Source organism: Sprattus sprattus, assembly GCF_963457725.1.
Source record: "Sprattus sprattus genome assembly, chromosome: 4".
Classification (NCBI taxonomy): Eukaryota; Metazoa; Chordata; class Actinopteri; order Clupeiformes; family Clupeidae; genus Sprattus; species Sprattus sprattus.
The window spans coordinates 7686806-7712654 of record NC_137923.1 but is presented as its reverse complement, the minus strand read 5'-3'; the positions used below and the strand labels follow the sequence as shown (position 1 = coordinate 7712654).

The following is a 25849-nucleotide window of genomic DNA, read 5'->3' as shown; positions in this document are numbered from 1 at the left end:
ATTACATTAGTGTCATTGAAATTGTGTGTTCTTATTAATGCATTTGTAAATGTCTATAGCCTTTCAGTCACTTCAAGGCAATATTTGGTCTTCAGTTATGTAACTGTAAATTAAGCAAAAGAGATTCAAGATGCACGCTATCCCACACAAAGACAGGCCTCAGTACTAGGCATAGTTTGCCATTTAGGCAATAAGCATAGGCTGACATTTAAATGACAAGCGGCTGCTGAGGACAGCTGCTTCTGAGGCGAGTTTAAATCCAAACTGCCACCGATCGACCGTTAATGAAAAGACAGAGGTGCAGGGAACCGGAAGAATTGATGTATTCTGTCTCATAATGCCTTGGACAAACTGACAGCATTGTATTGTTTAACTGAATTAGCATTTTAAACTGAACTTGAGGGTGATACTGTGTTAGGGATTGATTGATATAACATTAGACATTGATATGACAAATAAGAACCAGTTGGGGACTTTGACTACTGTCCTGGGATGTGTTCATGAGCGAGATGATGCACGTAAACCATATCTCAGTGGGGTAATTCTAAGATGCTCGTTTCTAACCTTTACATTAAAACAGTAACATATTGCCTACAATTTCGAGCCGAGCCAGAAGAGATAACCAACGGTCTAAGCGTGCAAGGCAACAGGTTTCTGGTGTCAAAAAAAACTTTTAGCCTGGCTCCGTCTGAAGAACAAATGGCAAAAGTTTGCTTGAGCAACATGGTAAACAAAACACGTGTAGTTGCCGTTTGGCTTATGAAAACACAAACAGTTCTTACCGGAGAGGTCTGCGAATTCTAAATTCCACATTCCGTCACATTGCATCCACGATATAAACTCAAGTAAAACTCCTTCAAACTGCAAAGCTTTAAAACGGATCCGTGTTCTCCTTGAGCTCTTCCTCTCCGTGTGTCTCAACCCCCAGCCAGGCACTGAGGAATGCAGAAAAGCCTGAGTCCACGCCAGTCAAACCCACTCCGCTTTTCTCTCCTCTATTAGTCCATTGAAATCACTACAATAGCAGTCCTATCTGCGTAACCGCTTTCACAGGACGCGTAGAGCTGTGCTTGAATACCGAGCGGCCACTATGGTATTACAGACCAAAGCCATCTGTTAGGCTACTTTTCAGAAGCGCGTTACCTATTAATATTGACACACAAAATTAATTAAAATTTTACATTTAGAAATAACCACATATCAAAGTAGAAGCATGGCTGAAAAACAACTCTGCAGACAGCAAACTCACCTTAAATGTCCTATACCCCCTGATTGCTTAGGAAGACTAGGCGAAGAAAGACCGCCACTGTTACAAAGAATGGCAGCTTTCAGTTACGCAACAACGTCTTAAATGGCAAGTTTCACCTGTTGAGAGCAAGTCCTTGAGCAAATATGTTCAATGATGTGGGAAAAACAAAGGAAAAGCCTTTAAAATAGCCTCTATTCAGCCATTCCCATCAGAACATTTTAAGAAAGACCGTTGTCCTAACGGGTGTTTACTTATGTCACCCCTTACCTTTCGCGAGACGTATTGTTTATTTATGCTTAAGCTATGTATACCATCACATTTATTGAATGTATTCATGTTTGCATTGTGCATTCATGTATCAAGTCAAAACAATATGAGCTCGGATAAATTCACTTTTAGACTGTAAAACTACTGCAGCTTTTAAAACACCAGTAGGTTATGTAAACTTGCGATGGGACACTTTGTCTAATTCACCAACATCAGAATCACTTCTATTGACAATAAACAACAAAACCTGCACCAACAAACAGGCCTATGCAAATGTGGAACATTTCAGAACTCACTGTATTCATAGTCTTGCTCATATAAAATGCACCAAGCCTACGCCTTGGAAAACAGATCCTTTTTCCTGAGCAGCAGCAAAACAATTTCTTAGTTTTTTAATTCCTTGTATCCTTTGCCCACAAAGACAACAGTTCTGCTAAGTACCCAAAGGGCTGCATAATAATACAAAACCAGCTTGCATAACAGAGTCCTCTGAGAATAGCAAGACTGCCATTATATTTGGGCTAATAAAATATTCCATTTAGCTGAGAGCAGGCACTAGAGCCAAAGGTAGGAGCAGAAATATTTTATCAAAAGAGATGTTTACAATTTCGATATTTGTCCTCAAAATGGTGGGATAACAACAGTAGAAATGGCCCCAAGCATTTTGCCTTTAACAAAAGATATTCTGTGTACTGCCCTTCATGATGGAAACAGATTGGATTATCTTGTCCTGGGAAACCAAGGAATGCCCTAATGTTCCAAGGTAGAGCATTCTGTAAAAATAGCATGAAATCCATTACTCCGTGATTTCATTTGTTGTGTGGGGAGAGAAGCCCATAGTTATGCCCAGTAAGAGCTCTACTGAATAAGAGGATGATGCTGTTTAATTATTTTTCAGGCCTTTTTCAACGGTTGTTCAGCCCTGTAAAAGAGAGTGCCTCGAGTGCCCATTGCCACCCATTGCTTGCGTCTCACCCCGCCTGTGGCAGGCCTCACGGTCACACGGCAGCGCGCATTAGCATATAAATAAGCATGCAGACCCCCGGCCAAGTCGTTGGCAGCCCAGATTAGGAGGGTCAGAAGGCTGACTGACTCCCCTCAGTCACAGGGGTTTGTCCACGATGCTGGCCATCCCCTTTGTCCACAATACAGAAGCCCGGGACCTCTGGTCGCTTCCAAGAGCCCCTAACCCCCACACCATACCATCCCAACCCCCCCCCACCCCCCCAGCCCTTGGGACCCCTTCATCTTCTCCTGTCAGCGTGCGCACCCCCACACACACTCCCCCTCAATGCAGGCTCTCTGAAGCCCAGCCTATGTTATTACCCCCGGGGTCAGCAGCAACGGTGAGAGGGGGGTAACAGGCCTGGAAGATGAGTGGCTTGACACAGGCCGCCAGTGTTTGCCTTGCATTCTCTCTGCTACCCACTCTACCAAGCATCCACAGCCCGAGCATCCACAGCCCACCGAGGCTAGCAGCACCAACTTTGTGTGTGTTTTAGTTTGTGTGTTAGTTTGTGTGTGTGTGTGTGTGAGTGAGTGAGAGGGAGACAGAGAGAGAGAAAGACTCAACGGACGAGCACAGACTACTAAGGGTGAATCACATGGTTATACAGACAGGATAACATAACTTTGACAACTCTAACAATGTGAGTGCTTCCATAATATGAAATGGAAAGACATTGAAGGGATACTGCGATGAACTAAATATCTACAATCTAATATCCCCCCAAAAAAACAACAAAAGAAACGTATGGTACACAGAAACAATCACAATATCACCACCAAAGTTGTGGCCAATGGAACCGTCCAACCCAGCCCGTGTAAAGCCTGTGCGTGCGACTGGGCTGGGATCAGATTAGATGAGGAGGTGGCATGGGCTCCTCTGGGAGAGAGCTGCAGGAGTTACTCTTCCTCATCACAGGCTGCCAGGGCTCTCACTCCTCAGTTCTAAAAAGCTCCTCTCTTATATCATCTATGTACAGCTGGCAAGTCAGGTTTAATTCTCTTCCATGTTTTTTTTTTTTTTTTTTGCTGCCCTGCGCAATCTGTTGTTTTTACCGCCCTCCTTGCGCAGTTTATTTACTAAGAGATGCTCTCTTAGCGGCGGAGAACTACAATGATTCCCCCTGCGGTCCCATGGAGGCGTGACTTTATGACAGCTTCCAGGCTAAAAGTGTAATAATTGCTTTTAGTGCAGCTGGTGCTGGCGGTGGAAGCAGAGGGAGGGAGGGAGGGATGGGGTGGGGTGAGGTGCTCTTTAAGTGTTAATCAGTGATGCCTGAAATGAGTTAAAGCGGCATTTATTACACTGCAGGCGGTGCGGATTTCGGCTCATCTCGTGAGTATGCGAGGCAGGGATCTTATGCTGCCTGACAGAATGTTACACAGAACAGGACAGCACCAGCTTTAGTCTTTAAAAGGGGCATCAGTGACCAGCCATGTTGTGCGGATGTGCGAAAGCACTGTGTCTGCTGGGGACCTCGGGGCCTATGCTCAGCTATGTTCCAGTGCTCCTGTAGCTCCACTGGTGTTAGCCCACCTTGATAACCAAACCTCAAAAGCATGGCTTTGACACCCAGGAAGCGCACATCTGAATATGCATGTGTGTATTGTACTGCTGAGTTGCTTCAGAGAGAGGCATCTGCTAAATGAATAACTGTGAATGTAATGCTGCAGTGGACTGGAGCACTTGGTTTATGGCCTGTGCCAACTGCTGTATCTGTATCAGTGTCACAAGCCAGCCCCCCCCTCAGATTAGCTGCTGAGGCCCATGGTTCCCATCAGAGCACTGGGTAATCATGAGATCTCTGCAGTAGGCCCAGGGTACTTACCTAGCATGGAGGCGCCCTCTGCTGGGAACTCTGGGAACGGTCCCTCGGACGGCACGCTGACTGTGCGCCGTAGACTCCTGCCCTTGGACGAGGAGGCGGTGGGGCTCTCGTGCACATCCACTGGCATCTGCTCACAGGGGAGAGAGAAGAGGTCAGGACACAGCTGGAAAATTCGTACAAAATGGTTGGCAGGGATGATTATTTCTGATTCTGATACCCACCACCCACCATTGTTTATAATTTAACAGTGAAGTTGAAAGCTCTCAGTGACATATTCATGGTAAATACTTCACAATTGTCAAGTAAGAGTACAGATTTTCATTAAGCCCAGGTGTGAAAGGCAATCAGCCTGTTAAAATACCAACTAAGATCCACACAAGAACCTCATAAATCCACACCTAGAATCCTCCGGCAGTTTGGCAGGAAAACCAAATTAAGCTTCCTGTTGTAGCATAAACACTGTGTCATCACCATGGAGAACAATGGGGGGGGGGGGGGGCTCTGTCCCCCTTCCTCCCAGTCCTCCTTCTGTTCATCACCATCAGAAGAGAAGAGGAAAGAGGGAGGGGCAGAGAGGGAATGAGAAAGGCAGAAGGGGGTAGCGGGGGGGCTGGGGATTAACACCAGCAAGGAAAGGGGGATGGGAGCGAGGGGGGTGTGTGGTTCTTCTCACCTCTTCCTCCTTGTTGAGCAGGATGAGCTGGCTGTCGGTCAGGATGCAGTATTTCCTCTCCCACACGCTAGGCTCCGAGAAGGGCGACTGGCCGCAGGAGAAACGGTGCGTGGGGGGCCCCTTCACGTCTGTGCACAGGGGACACAGGAGACACGTCAGCGGGCTAAGGCAAGGCGGCGCGTCCCACAGGAGGCTCGGGGGGTAGCCCCGCCGCCGCAGCCTCCCGGAGAAACAGCCGCTAAACATCGCACACCTCTACTAAGATGCTCCGCTTAATCCTGGAGAACTAAGAGAAGATGCCTGTGAGGACAGAGTGACTGAGACTGTTCCGGCTCCTCGGGAGGTACGCAGGCTTAATCGGATCTCACTCTCATGCTCGAGGTTGGGACGGAGGAGAAGGACTGCTGAAAGAATAGAATACTAGGCGTCCCTCATCTCTCTTTATAAACATCAGCAGCTTATCTCAAAAATAGTTCCCCTGACACAGAGAGGCATTGTTGCGTGTTTTGGAGAAGGCAGTGGAAATTCAATTTGCTAACTTTGATGTAGAGGCCTTGAAATTACATTTGTATCCCTCATATAGGAATTTGGCCTGTAGGGGGCAGTGTACAAGCATCTTTTGGTGCACCCTCTTAAAAGGTGGTAGAATGATTCTCAAGCATCACAGGCTTCAGCCTTGAAAATGTAACAGTAATGAAACTAGTAATGAAAGAGCTACATGATTATTTATGGTATCCATCAATGTCTACAGTTCATCCATGCACCTTGGAAACGACAAGATATAAATACACTTTATAATATAGTTGTAAATGCAGCACCCTCAATCTGTTGGGAATGATGCTTGCATACAAATACGCTTCAGTGCATGTTATTTGATTTATCTAGTTTGGTTCTCAGGTCAGCTGGAGCAAAGCAGAAAGATAGCTTAGGTCATAGGTCACGTGCCCTTGCGTCACCCTTGATTAGGGAAGGAGGCCATGATTGACCCCTCAGGAGTCATCAATCTCTCCCAACTTGGCCAAGGGAGTCAAGAGAAAGAGCCGAGGCCGGTGACGCCACCGTCTCAGGGGAATGGGTGGGACTCTTGTCCTGAGTTTGTCTTCTGCCTGGGAGTATTTACTCTGACACTGCCCTCTCCCAGCCCCCCCCCCCCCCACCCTGCTGCTTGGTATGACAAGCCACCAGGGAAGAGAGTGGCACTGCCAGGTACAAAAAGAGAGAAAGCATTAGAGAGAGGGATAGAGAGAAAGAAAAGGAGAAAGTGAAGAGAATTTCAGCCAAATAGAGAATGTGTGAGAAAAAAGTCCAAACACCAAAATAAACAGAAGGAGGAAAGCAAGCAAACGACAGTGGGAGAGGGACAGTGAGACGTCGCCAAAGAACGAATGGTACAAACTGTTTTCCCCATCAGCTGCTATGCAAACACGGATGTCATGACAGAGTAAACAAAAGCGCCTTCACAGCCAGCCCGCCAAGCCTGGTTCTCCACACACACACACACACACACACACACACACACACAGACACACACGACGGCTCGCCCACGACCATAGAGACAGAGAATGCGTGGGGGGAGGCCGGACCTCATCCAGGCCCCTGGGCAGATTGTCTCAGAAGCGCCAATACCACCTGCACGCTCTTATTGCCACACTCTCGCCTCACACGCGGGCAAGGGGAAAACTCCTGATTTATTAAGATGGTGCGATCTCTGTTGAGTATTTTGTGGGAAGATGAAGGCGCCGCCTGACAGAGATAGCGATCTGCCCGGGCCTTCGTCATCTAGGAGACGAGGGGAAAACACAGGCCGGTTGCCTGGAGACTAGGAATACATGTGAGCATTTTTTTTATGTTTGCAGGGGGTAAGACCATACTGCAGAAGACAATCTTTTCCCAACGTGCATACCTTCCACTCTAGCTTCAGACAGAACTAAACCTGGTAATGAGGTAACGGGGCCTGCAGATGTAGGTTAGTTTCAGTATTAATCAAACTGAAAAAAAAGCACCTACGTGACTGTGCACTCCGATGGTGCGGCTGTGACAACTGCAGTGTGCCAGATGGAGGATGTGGCCCAATTTCTGGATGAATACTTAATGGATTCCCTGCATGGCTGTCCTCAAGAGGACCCACTCTCCCACACCTGCCTCTGCCCAAACACGCTGTAAAGCACAGCAGGCTGCCTCTGAGGAGAGGAGAGAAGCAGCACCCTTTAAAAGGGCTCAGACTGTTCAGGTGGAACACAGGAGACTAGAGGAACAAGCAAAAGCCACTTCAAGAGGAATAACAGCGTATACAAGCACCCCCATTTTTTATATAACCATAGCATAAACTTTGTTCTAGCATGTTCTGTGACATGGAAATGAACAGTGTCAATGAAGCGACGGAACTGAATGGGTGTGCCTTTCTCTCCACCTCTCTCCATATGTCCTGGTCCCTGGAGAGGGTGCGACTTCTTGCACTTGGGGAGAGAACAAATTGCCATGTGCTGCTGGACTAAATATAGAGGGCCTGTTGTGCTGTTAGCCTGAGAGAGAGTGGCAGCGGTGAGCGGCGAGTCTGTCTCTGACGCGAGCCCTTCATCCTGGCATGAAGTGGGCATCTGCTGTGGCAGGGTGCTGCGCCCACCAGCGGCCACCCTCCTTACGTAAGCCTTCACCAGCCCTCTATGGCTGCTGTTGGAGCAGCAGTGAGCCTCTCCACGGCTGTTCAGAGCCAGACCACCTACAGTGGCTCATCCCTCTTTAACTGTGTGTGACTTCCCTTTGTTGGACCTTCCCCCCCTTTTTTCTTTTTAAAGAGGGGGGGGGGGGGGGGGGGGGGGGGGGGTTCCTATTAATAAAGACAGACACCAAAAGACCCATGGGGATGGCACATCCTGCGACCTAATGTTTCCGACAACACTGCTCTCCTATCTTCATGGAAATCATGAGTAAGAAGAGGCCCTGCGAAAAGGGGCATTCGTACGAAGTGCAGATACAGTCTGTAGTCAGTGCAGCCCGTGTGTGTGTGTGTGTGTGTGTGTGTGTGTGTGTGTGTGCCAGTGTGTGTGTCGGCCTCACTGCAGCGGTGGCCTGTTCAAGAGGCCCTGTGCCAGTCTGGCCGGAGGGGAAGGGGGAGGGGGGGGTGAGAGGAAGGGGAAGCTGCCTGGTTGCCTGAACAGGAGGTACGTCGCCACAGACAGTGCTAGAACAGCCTGGGTCAGAGCACGCCATGCCACGCTATGCCACGCCACGCAGCAAGAGAAAAACACAAAGCAAGAGCGACAAACACCAGCTTCAGCTGTCATAGTTACCTCAGAGAGAGAGTGAGAAAGAGAGATGAGAAAACAGACAGAGAAATATATAGAGAAAATTGCAGCAAAAAGGCAGTATTTGTATTTATTTTGGTATTTCGTCTTTCAGCCAAGTACACAGTGCTGTGTCTCCAGGGCTCGTCCTGTTTGGCTGATCTGAGAGCTGGAGATGGAACAGAGCATACTCCTGGCCAATTACAAGCAGCACCCCCCCCCCCCCCCCACCTCTTGGCTGTGCCTGGCCTGTTTGAGGGCTGCACAGTGAGCGTAATGAGGCTGTAACCACGTGGGTGTCCTGGACCCGCTCCCCAGCGCGGCCGAGCTGAGCGGACTGAGTGGGCCGGGCCTGGCTGTTTGTTTGTGCGGCGCTGGTGGTGGCGGCGGGGCAGCCTGAAAACAATTACTGCGGGGTGGCTGCCAGCTGGACGCTCGAGCTGCCAGTCTGTGACCCCGGAGGGGGTCAGCGCACACAAATGGCTCACCAGCGAGGGCAGCGGAGGAGCCTGTCCGCTCAACAGGGAGCATATGAATGTGTGTGTGTGTGTGTGTGTGTGTGTGAGAATGTATGTGTGTGTGTGTGTGTGTGTGTGTGTGTGTGTGAGTGAGAGAGAGCGATATTCTGGCTGTGAATTCTTTGAGTGTGAGAGCCCAATCGTTAGGCGACATACACATATACGAGTATGTTTGTGTCTGAGCGGTGTGTTTGTATGGGTTATATATACACGCATATGTATGTGAAGAATGATTGTGTGACATTGACACATCAGTGCCCTCCAACCTACCAGTGCCCTCCAGTTTGTGCACCATCAGACACTGATGCCTCTCCCTAGAGGTCATGGGCTGGTCGAATCCACTGCGGTATGTGTTTGTGCGTATGGGGGGTCACGGGCAGGGGAGAGAGGGGGTAACCCAACCCCTGTGGAGTCCTGGGTGGAATGTCTGGGGCTCGGGGTGAGGCTACACCACCTGTCTGGGATGGAGTTTCAGAGGCGGAATGCTCAGGGCCGCTAAACGCAGCCACCCCCATGACTCATCACGTCACACCACCACCAAAGCACCCACCCGCCCAACTAAGCTGTCACACCGATCCACCATAGAGAGCTACACACTTACTACGCACATTACACACACACACGCGGTGTCCTCGGCAAAGCATGGTGAGCTTCATGGTCCCCCATCTCACACACAATCACACAAACACAAATCACACTCACACTCTATCATCACACACACATGAATCACACACACACACACACACACACACACACACACACACACACACACACACACACACACACACACACACACACCCAGTGTCCATCGCTAAGGAGATACACTGAGATTGATGGAGTGTGAAATCATGATGTTCCAGCTCTTTGTAGATTCCCCTGAGAAATTCCCCTTTCATTTCCCTCTTTTGACAGAACATGAAGCCCAAAGACACCATTCTTGTCTTTCAGATGCCTTTAAGAGCATGTCATCCCCCCCCGCCCCCCACACACACACTCACACAGATAAATATAAGGCAATCATCATTTGCTATTTCCTCTCCCTCTTCACATTGTGTCAGTCACTCTCTGTGTGTGTGTGTGTGTGTGTGTGTGTGTGTGTGTGTGTGTGTGTGTGTGTGTGATTATTATCGATGTCAGGAATGTAGCTGGGATTTACCCCAGCAGGCTCTCAGCCTCGCAGTCATTCGGCTGTATTCCCACACCTCATGACACACACACACACACACCCTGACACACACACACACCTCCTGACACACACACACACACACACACACACCCTCTCAAACGTTGCTGCACCGGTGAACAGAGGATGCTTTGTGTGGTTCCTCTGCTGCTGCTGCAACTCAGCCTGAGACCTGGACTCCATCTTCTTCCACCCCCCCAGCTAACCTATACGGCACTAGACTAGCCTGGTAACCTATGGCAACCTGCAAACACAAACAGCTCCTCCAGTAACAATGCGGTGATGTCACCCTTGATTGTCAGGCCAATGGAAAGAGTGGGGGGGGGGAGTGGACAGATGCAGTCACTGCAGGTTGACATGGGAGAAGAAATAAAGAAAGAACATACACAGAGACACAAGGAGAGAGAGAGAGAGAGAGAGAGAGAGAGTGAGAGAGAGAGAGAGAGAGAGAGATAGAGAGAGAGAGAGAGAGAGAGAGAGAAAGACAGCCAGAGAAGGGTGTGGTACTGATACTGCCCTAAACCCGATTGCAAACAGCAGCCAGACCGAAACAAACAAGCGTGCTTACTTAGGCGGCGGCTCAGCTTTCCATCTCAACCACTACGTCACTGTACCATGCAATGCAAATTACACTACCAGCATGCGTGCCGCTCAACAGTGGTTGGTGCCTTGAGTACGGGTTTAATGAATGAATGTTGCATGGCAATTTTTAACTTCCATTGCAGACAATAATAAGCAGGGCTAATTTCGATCACTCAGAGATGGCAAGTTATCAGCATTGCAAATTAGCACGTTTAATTGGGAAGTGGAGAGAAAGGGGTTCACACAAGACTCTGCAGTGGGAGGAAATGACGGCAATTAACAGATTGAGTCGTGATTGCAGGCTCTGTTTGTGTGTGTGTGTGTGTGTGTGTGTTTCAGCTCCAGCTGTTTGCAGCCAGATAGCAAAGAGAGGGAGCAATCAGAAGTTGATAAGCGCATTATGTGTGTGTGTGTGTGTGTGTGTGTGTGTGTGTGTGTGTGTGTGTGTGTGTGTGTGTGTGTGTGTGTGTGTGTGTGTGTTTATGTTACTTACAACACATCTAGAAGGAATAAAAAAAACCTATACGGTTAGGCAGTAGGTCAGTAGGCCAGACGGATACTTTGTTTTCAGTAGCTTAAGTACCTGGTAGAGACTTAACCTCTGGAGTATTAAGGGAATATTTTATTTGCAGTGTTTCAGTTCCATGATTCCAAGACTCTTGGAAAAAACAACAGTGGTAGTCGAGCAAACTAAATTAATTCCATTCCATTGTGTGAAACTGCATAAACCGCACTCTGGTGGCAGAATTCACTACAACAGCTTTCTGTGTGCTCTGCATTTTTGAGGGAAAGAAAAAAAACAGGGTCAAGAGACTCAAGTGTATGGCTGTGTCATTGCAGTGACAGCGGAGTGCTTCATGTCATTCATAATTCAGTCCAGTGTAATGGGCGATTTTTTCCCCTTCTATTTTTTTTTTTCTTCCAGGCTGCCTGCCGACTCGCGAGGAAGCCCCCTGCTGCCACCTTATCTCCTGTACACAAATACGCTGCTGTCACCCCAAATCAGTGCCCTACTGTTTATACGGCGGTTGGGCTGGGGGGGGATGCAGGGACGGGGTTCCTTTCCCCCTATTTCACAGTGCTGGCGCGCCACCCCAAGTGACAGTTTTCACCAGAAAGTAGGGTAACACATGGTGTTGGGGGAGGGGTGGATTGACACATCTCAGAGAATGCACCGTGCATTGGAATTTAATAGCCAAAACAACAACTGCACTGCACTGCTCACAAGATGATGCTGCCCTACCCTGACGTCCAACCACAATGTTTCAGCCACCCTCATTTCAACACTTCAGTCTTCACATCTCAGCAACCAATATAACCACCAAGCTTAGCAGAAGGCCATTTAAAACAGGCCATCCCTACAGGCCTGTATGGGTCAGCAGAGTGTGACCGAATACGGAACATCTGTTGTGATAAATAATTTGCGGGTTAACTGGCCCATTGTATTAGCCCAGAGGTCCTGCGCTAAGACCGGGAGAATACACGCTGCTTTGTTGCCCAGGGGAGCCCGCCCTCCCCTGCTGTGACTGACGTTGTTGAATATTCAAATCAGCTTTTTTCACATTTGCATGCCTGCCGGCCGAGTCTGTTCACTCAGTCACAACAGTGGTGCCATGCTTTGTGGATATATGTGTGCGCATGTTGGCATGGCCAAAGTGTTACCTATGTGTACTATGCAAAAATAGGCATGAGTCGGATATTTTGAGCAGGCTGAACCTTATCTGCCGGGGCCGTTGGTCTGTAGTGCATGCCATCCTCAGACACACAGCCACGGCTGCCACCACCCGCTGCATGGCTGGAAACTCCGGGCATTCCAGAAGCTACCCGTCCATGACGGCGAGATGCAGGCTTCATGAAAAGCTCAGCTTGGTGTGGTGCCAACATGGCTGCACATCACTGTCTGGCCTGACCAGCGATGCAGGGACATGCCCAATCACAGCCCTTCTGCGCAGGGCTTTAACCATCTCCCAGCTCTTCTGGGAAATGACAGTTCTTCAGCCAAGGCCTGAAGACCACAAAAGCTGTCTTCTTTTTTTTCTCATGACTCTTGCTGACAAGGGCTGGCTTGGCCTTTGAAAGGTTAATCAGGCCATAGGTGGCCACAGTCTTTGTGTGACGGCAGGACTGGGTATTTGCATACAAAGAGAGCTAGGCCGTTTCCCATCTCTGGATAGCAGGAGACTGAAGGGGGGGGATGTGAATGTGGGGCGTGGGGTTTGTATTTTGGTGGGTGGGAATGGGGGTGGATTCCATTGCGAAGGAGGTACCTCTGCTCACCCGCTGTGACCCTCAGGTTCACAGGTTCACTTGGGATTCCCCAACCCAACCTTTCCAATTCTTATGAATTTTATGCATTTGTGTGTGTGGGGGGGGGGGTGGGTGGGTGTTTGTGTGTAGAGATGCTTTAGGCCATCTCATTTAGCTTCTCTAGACAAAATGGCCATGGAATGTGGAGCAATTTCACTTTCGAGATTCAGACGTGCATTGGTGAATACGACTTCCTCTGTTTGCCTATTAGCATTTATGTTAATTCAGAGGGGAAAATACACAGACGTGCTGGTGCGAGCCGTGGGGGGAAGCTGTTCATGTCCAATGAGGAAGAGAGAGTGTTTACTAAGTAGGCACAGAGAACTGAAACATCAAAAGACTAAGAGGTGTGGCTCTCACACACACACACACACTCTTACTTCTGCTTGACCTAAATATTGGGAATTACAACAAAGAAAGGGTAGGAGGGGGAACTGAGTTATTCCGAGTTTTTGCAGTGGTAGATCACACTACAACCCACCCATCAGTGAAGTGTAAGATACTGTCAGGTTCTAAAGGGATATGTTCCAGGGAATGCTCCTGTCAGGTTCTAAAGGGTAATGTTCCAGTGAATGCTACATCATCTGTTGGTGGCTTTGAACCTAAAACTGTCTTTCATATATGAGCTGATTTCGATAAATTAAACTTTTTTTCATGCTATGCAGCAAAGAGTGTTGCCTGGTTTCTATTGGTGCCTATTTGCTATTCTAAAGGAAACTTTTGAATAACCTTAAAACAGATTAAATGGCAGAGTTCCATTTGCATTACATGATAGCTAGCTACCTAGCTGATGTTACAGTCACATCAATTCAGTACAAAATGATATAGGAAAAGGCAGAAACAATCAGGGTGCCTGTGCAGCGTTCTGCTTGGCCCCCGAATTAATACGTTTTATTTAGCAGCTCATTAATTCATATGAACACACCCTAGCAAATGGCAACTGTTAGCGTCTCCCCAGGCTAGAGTTAGATAACTAGGATAGCTAGGTTAACTGCCACGAGACCTTAACTATGACAGTGCCCTGAATTATGACTCTCATTTTAGTCACTATAATAGAAATCTTAGCTGACAGTGCTGACGGTCTCTCTCTCGAGGATTGTGCTTGTTATATTGCCGGCTTAGTGGGAATATATGTAAGAGACGTAATAAAGCAATAGCTCTCTAACACTGCAAGAGGAAATGTGAACTACAGTCATAGAAATTACATTTTGCATGTGTCAAGAGAGAAGATGTGCAAGGAAACATGTGACGGGACACTATCCGTCACAGACAGACAAGGCTCTTTGTAGCGTCTCTAGTTTCACACAGATGCATGACAAGCTGAAAATGAAACTTGATCATGGGGACTGTGCATGGTGTTGGAGACGTGTTAAAGTTGCTGAACCGTGAAAAACACACGGAACCTCAATAAAGGTTCGATTTTCTGACTGGTCTGTGGAGGGAATAAAGGGTTAAAAAAGAAGCCGTGCCTAGAAGCCTTGGCTTTGCAATTCCGAGATAGATGTAAATGTGACTTGCATAAACTATCGGTCACAGAAGAAGCCTTGTGATCATTGTAAAGGAGTGCAATACAATGATTTTCATTAATTATGTACTGCGGAGCCAGCCAGAGGACAATAACTCTGCCTCATTATAATCACAGAACCAAATCACTGAGTGGTACACTATACTACACAAAACTACTCACACATGTAGGCCCAAATGAGATGAGACATCAGTTTGCTCACAGTCAGCCCTAATATTTATCAACAAGTACAGAATTCATCAGAATTACCCAAATTATTATACCCAGAAGTACTGAAACTTCCCACTGAAACGCATCAAGCTACTTATATATATATATATATATATATATATATATAAACACACACACACACACACATCACTGTTTGAATGTAAGAAGAGAGAATCGTGAAGCATTCAGGCCATCAGCAGAGTATGCCGTCCTACCGTCCTGTTTAGGTTCCGCAGGGTACCAATCATCCCTGAGGCTTAGGAACCTGCCAAGGCGGCGAGTCACAGAGGACACGAGCCCAGAGAGCGAGGCGGCTCTGTGGTCGAACCTGTTGGGCAGTGTGGTCGATGTGCCCCTGGTCCCCGACTCCGCACTGTAGTCCAACCTGAGGGGCAGTGTGGTCGATGTGCCCCTTGTCCCCGACTCCGACAGAGACCTACAGTACGGTGGCATTCTCCGATCAGGCTGGCCAGGCCTGTGGGGCCGAACATGCTCCATCAGAACCCCGCGGCTGGTGATGTTCCTAGGGTGGCGGAGTGACTGGATGCTGGAGATGGGAAGGTTGACTGAAAGATCGCTGCTGGCTTTGCGCCTGTTGACGCATCCCGGCTGAAAGGTCTGGCAAACTGCAGTCCTTTTGTCAGTGCAGTTCGGGGGCCCCTCGGGTGCGGAGAGGGAGCGGAGCTTCAGCCAGGGCCTGGTGGTCGGTGGCCGGCTGGGTGCTTGGCTCCCCCTGGACCACATGGGAGGGCTCCAGCCTCCATCGGCATGGCTCAGCTCCTCCACCGCTGCGCTCCTCCGCAGACTCATTGCTCAGCTCAAGGCCTGGCAACACAGACAGACGACACCACAGAGAGCCGGAAGTCCCCTCCTCTCCCCAAAACCCACTGGCTCACAAAAGCCTTCAGGCGAGAACGGCCTCACCGCGTCGCGTGACTTGAAAGCGCCATATCTAGTTTAACGCTGCAGAAATCTGCCAACAGAAGGTCCTTCAGAACATCCTCAACCGTTCGAAATGTCCTTCATCAAAAGAACCTCTGTTTGTGGTAGCCCATCTCCTGTTTTTGTTACTGAAGGCAGAGTCCACTGGCTTGTCTTGACTTACCATTTCCTGTCTTTAGCACTGATACTACTCTTCCTGAGAGGAAGTGAGGTGCCAGATATACTTTCGCAAGAGAGAGACGTCTTTGCTTTCTGTCCAATCAGAGGCCTCTGTGCTCAGAGAGGCCCCACCAGTCATGACAGATATAGACAAACTAGTGTATGACACCTACCCTCTCAAAAATCAAAGAATAACAGTGAAATACTGACATTTTCAGCTAAAACAGGAAGTCAAACACTCTACTGTTTTACTCTCACAGAGAGTGACATAGCATCACTTTCTTGACTTATGATCTCATGAGTCGCCATGTAAGAAAATAACACTGCACTGTGTTCAAAAAGTAATCACTAGGCACCTGTTAAGCTGTGGAGGAGTATCCCTGCAACATCAGAAACACTGCTACCATTAAGAGATCAGGGTGAACGAGGTGTCAATGGTCTTGGAGGGCCATTAACGCCTACACACCCATTTAGTCAAGGAGAAACGGGGCGGCTTATAGAGGGATAAAACAAACTCTGCTCTAACGTCTGTAACGTATGTGATCATCACACAGCCAAGGCCTGTGTCTCTCCTGTCTCCAGCCCAAGAGTCTCTTGTGTCACACAACAATGCCAGGGCACTTTCGCAAGGGAAATGTCACCCTATCGACACACACACACCACTTGCCAAATACCACCACAGTCATAAATATTCATCATGCAACGCTATTTTTAAAACGAGCAGTCCCATGACAGAGACTGAAACCTTTGTGATGCTTTTGTTAGCCTGAGGAAACAGAGAGTTCTCCCTGAGGAGGCAGCTGTCTATCCAATAGCCCTGCCATGAAACGCAGTAGGGTTTAATTCAGGGCCACGGCCAGAGAGGCTGAAAAACAGAAATCCAATCGATTCAGGTGATTTATTTATTAACATCGTTCTTGGGAGGTGGTTGGTGTAAGCATTTCTAGACTGTTCTAGAGAAATGTGCATACTTCTGAAAGTAAAATAATCCCATCAGTACCAGTGGAAATAATTGTTCCGGAGAACAAACAATGAGGTTCATTGATTCTGATGAGAGGCATCCTGGAGTAAAGTGAACATGTACGTACAAGTATCAATCCCAGCTGTAGGCTACAGCCAAAGAAGAAGCTATTTCCTTACCACTGTTTGCGGTTTACACCATCCTTACACCACTAGCAGACAGGACAGGCCAGGCACACACACACACACACACAGCCTTTCAGAACTTCACCACTCAACTTCTGCTTCTACTCTGCTGAGACATTTGACTGCGACAAGACACAGGGAGAAACTGAACACAGTCTTCTTTTTTTCCCTTCGAAAACATGGACTTTGCCCAGGGGATCATTTGGAGGGAAAAACAAAACATTTCCTGCTCTTCAATTGGAAAGGGACTGTTTTTGGAGGACCGCTAGATAAGTTCAGTCTGTACAACAGCAATTAACACCTCACCGAGCACGCCCTGGACGTGCCTGGTGGCAATAGCTGGCGTGTGAAATCAGTCATTAAACACTGGCTAGCACTCTCCAGCACAGTGGTTCCTGCCACTTCCTCGCCACACACACACACGCACACACAAGAAACAGTGACAACAGTGCTATCGGCACAGTTGATAATAAGAAGAGCAAAGGTGAGCACTGCTCAGTCGTTCCCGTGTGATGACACATCAGGCCATGTGGGTTTGTAGGACAGGATAGGGGGGGGACACTGCTGACTGTAGCAAGTGATTTGAGATGGTAAATATGGGCAGATTGCATCTCAGGGAAATAAAGGGGGAAACAAGTGACAATGAGAGCCTCAGCTGGATTTTCTCTTCTGCCTTGTTTTCCTCTCTCTCACCACAGCTGCACTAAATGACACACACTCCACTCACTCACTCTTTCTCTTGTACACACACACACACACACACGCACACACACACACACACACACACCTTCCCTCTTTCCTCCCTCTCAGTATGATGTATATTAGGACACATTGTCTCCACTTTGGAGCACAGGAAATATGACTGGGGGGGCTGCTGGCAGCACCGTATGCCACTTTGTCTTTTTTTTCTTCCTTTTTCTTCTTTCCGTTTCTAAGTAAGTGGTACGGGTGCGTGGCACACACACACACACACACACAGGGCCCTCCTAAAAATAGCACCTGGCTATAAAAAGCCATCATAAATCAGTGGAGAGGAATCAGGAGGGAGAGGGGACCAAGGCCTCTGCAGAGAACATCACCCCAGTAAAGCATGTGAGCCACGGCTGGACCCTAGTAGCTCCACTGGTGGTCCCATTCACAAAGGCCTACAATGCAGTCCATGACATAGCTGGAATTACACAAGGAAGCAGTGTATCTTTGGTAATGGCTGGGAATCACCTTTAAATCCCAATGTCATCCGACAAGAATCCTTCAAAATAATGTGCATTTGAGACATATTATGATATACTGTTATTGCTGTTTAACTTTTTGCTTGCTATTCAATTGTGAATCCTTTAGTATAGAATGTAATCTAAATAAGAATTAACACATTTACACATTTAGCATTTAGGCCTGTATACTGCACAAAATCAGCACCGTGAAGCCTTACTCCACCCCAACCCCAGAAATAGATTTTTTTTTAAAGAGGACACAGGTTAGCGTTCTTGTTTTGGTTCCGAGGAGGGGAAATCCTGCCAGCCCCGACGACGTAGCACGGCGCTTCGCTGGCGCGAGTGGGTGGGGGGGGGGGAGAGAGCCACACGAAACTTTCCATTTCCCCCCTCCTTCCACAGCACGCCTCCCTACTGTGATCTGGGGTTTGTAGAAGCCACATAAAAATGAACCGGTGAAACAAAGGGGGAAAACAGGTCTTTGGTATGGCTAGTCAGGATCTGCTGCAAGTAGTCAAGACCAAGGTACTGGCAGATCAGCATGGTGAACCCATCCCCTCCTCATGCAAACACTGACGCACAAACACCTCACCGCCACATGGGGAAAAGGACATGGCTGCCTGTGGAGCTCTAACCCTTCTGTAACCATACTCTCCTGTCTGCATGGTGTGTTGGGCTGGGTTTCCATCCTGGGCTGACTTTAAAAAATGGTCACTGCAGGCTCAAGATAAGACAGCCGAGAGATGGCAACAAAGGTCAGCCGCGAGGAGGAAGAGGATGGATGTGGCTGGTCTCAGCACACCATCACTGGCCAGCTTTAACTGACGTCACTGGCTAGCAAACGTATGACGCGCGCACACACACACACCCACAACATTTAATGACATATTCCTGTTTTATAGCTTGAGCTTGTACCACATTAAGGCAAGGTCAAACGATCGATGAAAAATTAAACAGCAGCGGCGTATGTGCGAAGGAGGAGAGCAGGGCGACAGCGGGAGTGTTAGAGCGGCTCAGAAATGCATAAGCGAAGCTCTCGATACTGAGGCATGACTTCAATAAATAATTTGCCATTCAAAGGCCGGGACTCTAATACATCACTTGGATGTCATCATTCATGCTGGCTCCACCCGGCTGCTTTGCGGAGGCTGGTTTATTGGCTGGTAAAGATGTGAGCGATTCCCACAGTCTCCATCCAGTCACATTCTCAAGGCCTGCGAGGCGGCCAATCGCCCGGCCCCATTTAGCACTCTTCAATCAAATAATCAAGCGGTGCTTTCCAGCGGTGCCAAATCACCTCAGGCAGCAGGAGCTGGCACTGTTGCATGCTGTAAAGTGTGTACACACACACGCGCACACACACACACACACACACACACACACACACACACACACACACACACAGGTACAGGAAAATGCACACACAAACATAGACAGACACGCACACACACTCAGACACACACACACACACACCCTCCAGTAGGATTTCATAAGCCTATTTTGCCCTCATCTCTCTTGGCAGCAGCATGGTGCATTTCTAAGGAATGATGTTTCATTTCAAAAGATTATCAGCTATTCAACGCAGCCAAAACAATACTGCCAGAATAAATAACGCCATCATCAAGGAAGAGAAATACAGGCATATTACATGTGCATTATGGTGTAATTATAGGAGCTCATAAATTACCTTTGGTTCAACAAGTCTCAATCTCTCCTCACTTAGAGGCCTCTTGGCATCATGCTTCACAGTCAGAATAAGTTATTTGGTTCCACGCAGCGTGAGAGTTGTGTGTAAGCGTACAGAACTCCACCTTAACAATAACAGCAAAGGACAGAGTCCCCTCGAGGATGAGGTGAACCCTCCTTACTATATTTAAGCTGAAGATGGCCGGCCTCCAACAGCCTTTTGTCTTCTTTCTTATCATATGCAACACAGGAGAACAATGAAGGGGTGGAGGGACAGTACTTTCCTACATGACAAACTCTTACCTTTGAAACACTCATCAGTCTATAAGGAGAGAAGCAAGAACGTAGTTATGGCAACGCGGTGGTTACTTGGTTACCCATTATATGAATTCAAAAGTGAACAACCAAAGCCACTATTCAGGGCTCTCCCATTGCCAAAGAATACACACACTGACACACACGATCAGATGGCAAGCCACATTAAGTCCTGAGAGTGTTTGGGTGAGTGTTGGGCTTTGCCTGAAATGCCCTCAATGTCTTGTCAAGAACTAGACAGGAGAACTAACTCTGTATTTGACGTTATATTTGTTGGGGGGGGTGAGGGTGAGAGTGGTGTACGCTAGTTGACAAAGAGAGGTAGAGTGAGGTAGTGCATGTGTGCTTGCGTGAGATGCTGTAAAGACCTTTTGCTGAACCCTGCCCAGGCAGCAAAGCAGAAACGCCAGCAAATTGAGAAAAAAAAAAAACCCTGCCCTAAATTCTCAACGACAAACCAGAACAGCCTCCTTGGATGTTCTTAGATATAGAGGGTCAAATGAATAGCACACAGATCTGACTGCTGTTTATTCTCCTGATTGAAATGCTGAGCTGAACTGACAAAAAATAAAACAGGTCCACAATATTAGTCCACTCCTCCACTTCGACCTAGAGTGAAGTTCCTCTTCCTGTCTAAAGCGATCAGATGTCTGTGGTCACATGTGTCTCGGTGAAATGTGAAACCGGGGCTAGGGGTGTCTCCTTTGATTCTGCCATATTTGTTCAAAGTGGTGATGGAGAATCAAACCAGGCAGGTGGAAAATTACCATCCGCCCAGTAAGCGCAAGACGGATGACCCATGTGCTGTATTATTTAAAAGGAGAAGGGGGGGGGGGGGGGGGGGGGTTACTGATGCTACAAAATATGAGGAGCTATGAATCAAATCGGCAGGGAATGTTCAAACAAAAGCACTGAGATGCTCATCTATGGACATATTACCTCCTGCATTCTCCTATCTCCCAGCCTCATCTTTCTCTGTCTCTGAAACTGCAGAGAGAGAGAAAGAGAGAGAGAGAAAAAGAGAGAGGATGGGGGTGTGAAGAGAAAGAAACAAAAAGAGAGGGAGAGTGAGAAAGAAAGAGAGAGCACATTAGCTGAGACTGAGGAACCCGTCCTCTTTTCCACGTCTCTCCACAGCCATGCCATATGTTCAGCTTCAGGCTTACAGCAGGTGAGCCTCCAGAGCCGCCTGCTGATTTGCTCGCTTGCCTCCATAGTAACACCACATCCACACGGCATCGCTGAGCTGCAGCACTCACATGCAGAGAGTGAGCCGTTGGAGGCAGAGCGGATATAGGTGGAGCCCTCTGCCTTGAGTGTTAATTAATAATGTACCGATGCAAATCACCACAAGCACCATTGACATTCATTAAGACCCATACACAAATCCCTTGATTGGACACGAGGCAGTCATTTGACCTGAGGCACAACTATCATGGCTGAGCCAATTAGACCTATTAATCTGACAGTGTTCAGTGCAGGAGCTGCAGCCCCAGGCCATGGGGGATGCAGGGGGGTGGTTGGGCCGTGGGGGTGGCCTTGGCAGACTCATTAAAAGCCCAGGGGGGCTGGAAAGGTATGCTGTTGCTCTTTATAAATTCAAATCAATAGGATGCAACCGGAAACCACAGGCACTTGCCTAAAGTAAGGGAAGCTCGTGAGGCATCTGTGTTTGCCTGTAAGCGAGCCTTTGCTGGAGGCAAGCCACGAGGATTGGAAAGTGCTTATACTGGAAATCTGGCCATGTCTTACCCACACATGTGGAAGGAGGTATTTGAGGAGTTTCCAAAGCATATTTACTCTCCCACTTTGATCATCATCAGATTTCAAATCTGTGACATCTGTGACATCACATTTAAAATCTGTGATCATCTAACTCTAAAAACAATAACCCCTCTGGCAAGCAGAGAGGAAGAAGATCAAGAACATGCGTCTCCAAAGGAAGACTGGAAGTAGCTTCCAAAACAGGAAGGGTCCTTCCTCTGTTTTCAGGTAACGCCTGGAACCCCAGGCAATTAGACCCCATCTCACAGGCAGAGAGGCAGGAAGAGTCCAAGGTACCTGCCCTCATTTGATGGCAAACATTACAACAAATAACGTAAGGCCAAGCAGGCTGACAGCTCCAATGCACAATTGAAAGGATTCCTCAACACATGTGATGTTTTTATGAACTACTGTTTACTGAAGACAAGGTACCTTCTTTCACATGCTCGGAATTTTTGAAGACAAAACAGTGTTTGATCCTGATCTGCGAGAGGGGAGCAAAGCAAACAGGAAGTGGAGCATGTGAAGAACTTGTGACTGCAGTGGCTTTCTGTTTAATTGATTCCATTCACTCTCTCTCTCTCGGTCATGGACTGACATTGATTACTAGGCTGAAGTTTTCAACGAGGAACTACTTGCCTGTGCTGGAAGTAGGCATGTTAATACCAAGAGCCAAAATCACAACAACTTTAAAATGTGTAGTACTCGGTTGTCAAAAACAACAAATGCTTTGACATTATGATAAAATGACAGCATTTCACAATTTTCCTGGAAAAAAGCCTGTATCTTTAGTTTTTTCTGACCTGTCCATACAAACATCTCATGAAACAGAGAATCAGGGAGAGTAAGCATAGTCACTTCACTGGTCTTTCCAATTTTATACAAAAGAAATACATATTGTACTTAATCATATATTATAATACTAACATTTCCATGCAACCACTTATGCTTCATTAAACAGAGCCAGGGAAGGTTAATATAGGATAACACAAAAGGGGAAGCACGCAAGGATAAAACCTTTCCATCTTCCCCTTTTCTAAATAAAGTTTAATAAGCTTAGACACAACAGCTTGTCTCTGACTAATGCACTCAGTCATAAGTTTCAATCGCATTAACCAGACAGTGGCACTCATAACATATAGGTACCAATCCTAATCCATATGACTCAAAGGTTTTGCAAATCTGGGGATTAAAAAGACAATTTCAGTTATGGACATGAAAGTTAATGTCATTCCTTTTGAAATGACTCAGTAATTGATTTTAGATAAATCTTATTGGAACACCCAATGAATCAGAGAGATTGGATACGGCTGCCCTTCTGCAGTAACACAGAGCGCTTTTTCGAAAGCATCTATGACAACCGGTCTTTGAAGCCGCTACGGGATGTTTCCGCCACCCCAAATGTCACCATGGAGCATCTCTTAATATAGATGTTGCATGAGGACCAGACTGCACAGGTCCTCCTGAAACTGGAGTGGAGTTTTCCCTCCAATCTCCATAGTCTGACGTTTTGATGTAGATTTTGATAAATTGTCAATATCTGTAAAATTCTGATCCTTCTTAAACGGCTTTAAAAGGAATGCCATAAAGATTACATAATCGTGAAGAGCAATGGCAGATCTTTCTGTTTTGTTGTTTTTACGTCAGCCATGTGAGGAATGGCTGAGCTTGGGCCGCAGTAGGACGTGCAGGAGGGCCGGCCGGCGTCCGTATTGAGTTATTTTAGCCCTGGAACGCAGTGACGAACCCACTGGTGCCTGCTGTTCTGGAATCCAGAATCCTGGCCACTGAGGTCATCCTCCGATTGGTCTGCTTACATCACAATGGCTGTTCCGCCGCCCGGCAGTGCACAAGCAGGGAGAGGCATGAGGGAGGGAGAGAGAGGGAGAGAGGGAGGAAGAGTAGAGAGTAGAGAGGGAGAAGGAGGGAGGGAGGGAGGGAGGGAGGTCAAACATCCTGAGACAGGGCTGGAGCTGTCTACCAACACAATTCCTCCATTCACGGCTGCTTCTCTAGCCAGCTCCCCACCAGCAGTGCACCCCCCCCCCCCCCCCCCCCCCCCCCAACTGCCACCACCACCACCACCCGCTCCTTACAAAACCTCCAACATACTGAGCAACACCACCAACAACACGCCACAGACACCCTGGCAGCTCAGAAACAGAGCGCTCACAGCTTGAGCCTGTTATCCACCCTCAGCTCCAGATCAGGGATGTGAGGGAGGGCTTGTGTTTTGACTGAAACCCTGAGACGTGCTGTCAAAACCGGCCCACACCCAAGACAGGCAGACAGAGCCGTGCCATTCAGCATGCCAAGGGCCTGAGTTAAGTGATTTACAATAGAGCAGCACACCCACAGCCACCACCAAAAATACATCAGTTCACAAAAGACAAGCAGCGTCCTCCCCCACTCTACTCCTCTCCTCTCCACCCTCAACCTGTTTCTTGCCCTGTGCTGCTTACTGTGATAAGGGCGTAAGAGATTTTAACTAATTTACATCCTAAAGTCTTTCAGACAGACCAGACAGTGACTCTCCTTCTAGGAAATAACATAACATTGCTGGGGTAATCAACAGCGCCCTCGTTCAAACAAACACGTGAATCCAAACAGAAAATCAGAAACGGGCAGCCATTAAAGACCGCGGGACTCTGACCTATCTCCCTCATAGGTCACTTTCCCAGAAAATGACCAAGTAATAACTAGAAATAGTTATGACGGAACTCCCATAAGACCTTGATGTCATCCACGGAAAAAGCCCATGTGAGATCTGGGCTCTGCGTTTTACCAGAAACGCCTCCTCACTTCTCTCCAGAGGTCCCACTTGCGTTGGCCTGAGCACTGCTGAGGGAACTGAGCATGATGACAGATTCGTTACTCAAGGTGTGTGAGCTCCGCTGCTATCTGATTTTGGCATGGTTATTCCATAATGCCGTGAAGAGAGCGAGAAAGAAAAGAAGTCCCATCGGGCATGACTCATCTCTCCCTCCTCTTCATCCTCTCGCTCCTCAAAAGCAGGCCAGTAATAGCTTGTTGCCACCTTCAGTATGCAGCAAGACTAAAGTTGTAAACATGAAACAAAAGTTTTGGAGACAGGTAGTCATGCCAAACAACTTCACATTTAACCAATGTTGAGTTGAAAGGTACCCTTACTGGGGAAGGTACTCTGAACAAGACCGAGAAAAAAAAACATTTGGCTCCAGGTATTTAGTGCGAGAAGAACAAGAAAGAAAGAATAAAAAATTGCCACAGTATAGTATCGCAATATTATAAAGATATAGATCAATGAATTAACAGATTTATGATCAGATGAGTAATTAGAATTGATCCATCATGGGTAGTGGTGAGTGATTCTCAATGCACCAAAACTACTATTAGTCAACATGCTAAAGTATACTTGTAATCCCAGTGCTAATCCTAGTGTTCACACCTGTCTGTTCACCTTCTGTGAACCAAGATACGCAAACGCTGTGAAGAAAAGATCTACCAAAGCTGAACAGGAAATGGCAAATGCTTGATTTTACAGAGCATTAGCGTGCCAGTCATTTATCATAAATCAATTCTAACAGGATTTGTCTGGCACCTGAGTAATCACTGCTCTCTTGACTGGTCTTGCACTCACTTCCAGTGGGACTAGCCTGTACCGTTTTGCTGAGGTCATGTTGGAAGCTATTTAGAAATAATGTTGAGTGGCCATCATCATCATCATCAACTGGGATTGTAATAGTAAGGGGAGTGCTTCACTGGACGGGTCTCTCAAGTCTATTGACAGCCATGGAAAGTGTCTGCAGCGGTGTAAACAGTATGCCCCTCTCCAATTTGTTGTACAGAAACTTTGTGATGCCTTCTTCCTGTCATAATGTTTATGGGAGTATGACGACAACAGTATCGTTTCTGTATTCAAAAAGGATCCAGCTCTTGGGTGGGCTTAACATATTTTTTTTAGCTCGCCACGAAGTCAAATAAAGTAGTCTTGGAGGGCATGTAGGAGCCACGC

At 47.6% G+C, this 25849-nt stretch overlaps 1 protein-coding gene across 2 annotated transcripts in view; it reads right to left on the bottom strand.

The window, feature by feature from the left end:
* rasal2 (RAS protein activator like 2) overlaps nt 1-25849 on the bottom strand; it is a 51341-nt gene that overhangs the window by 24095 nt on the left and 1397 nt on the right. For both annotated transcript variants that reach the window (XM_080837675.1, XM_080837676.1), the window contains exons 2-3: nt 5024-5151; nt 4351-4477 (exon numbers count right to left, since the gene is read on the bottom strand). In XM_080837675.1, the coding sequence (XP_080693801.1) occupies nt 4351-4477; nt 5024-5151 (255 nt within the window). The remainder of the gene's footprint in view (nt 1-4350; nt 4478-5023; nt 5152-25849) is intronic.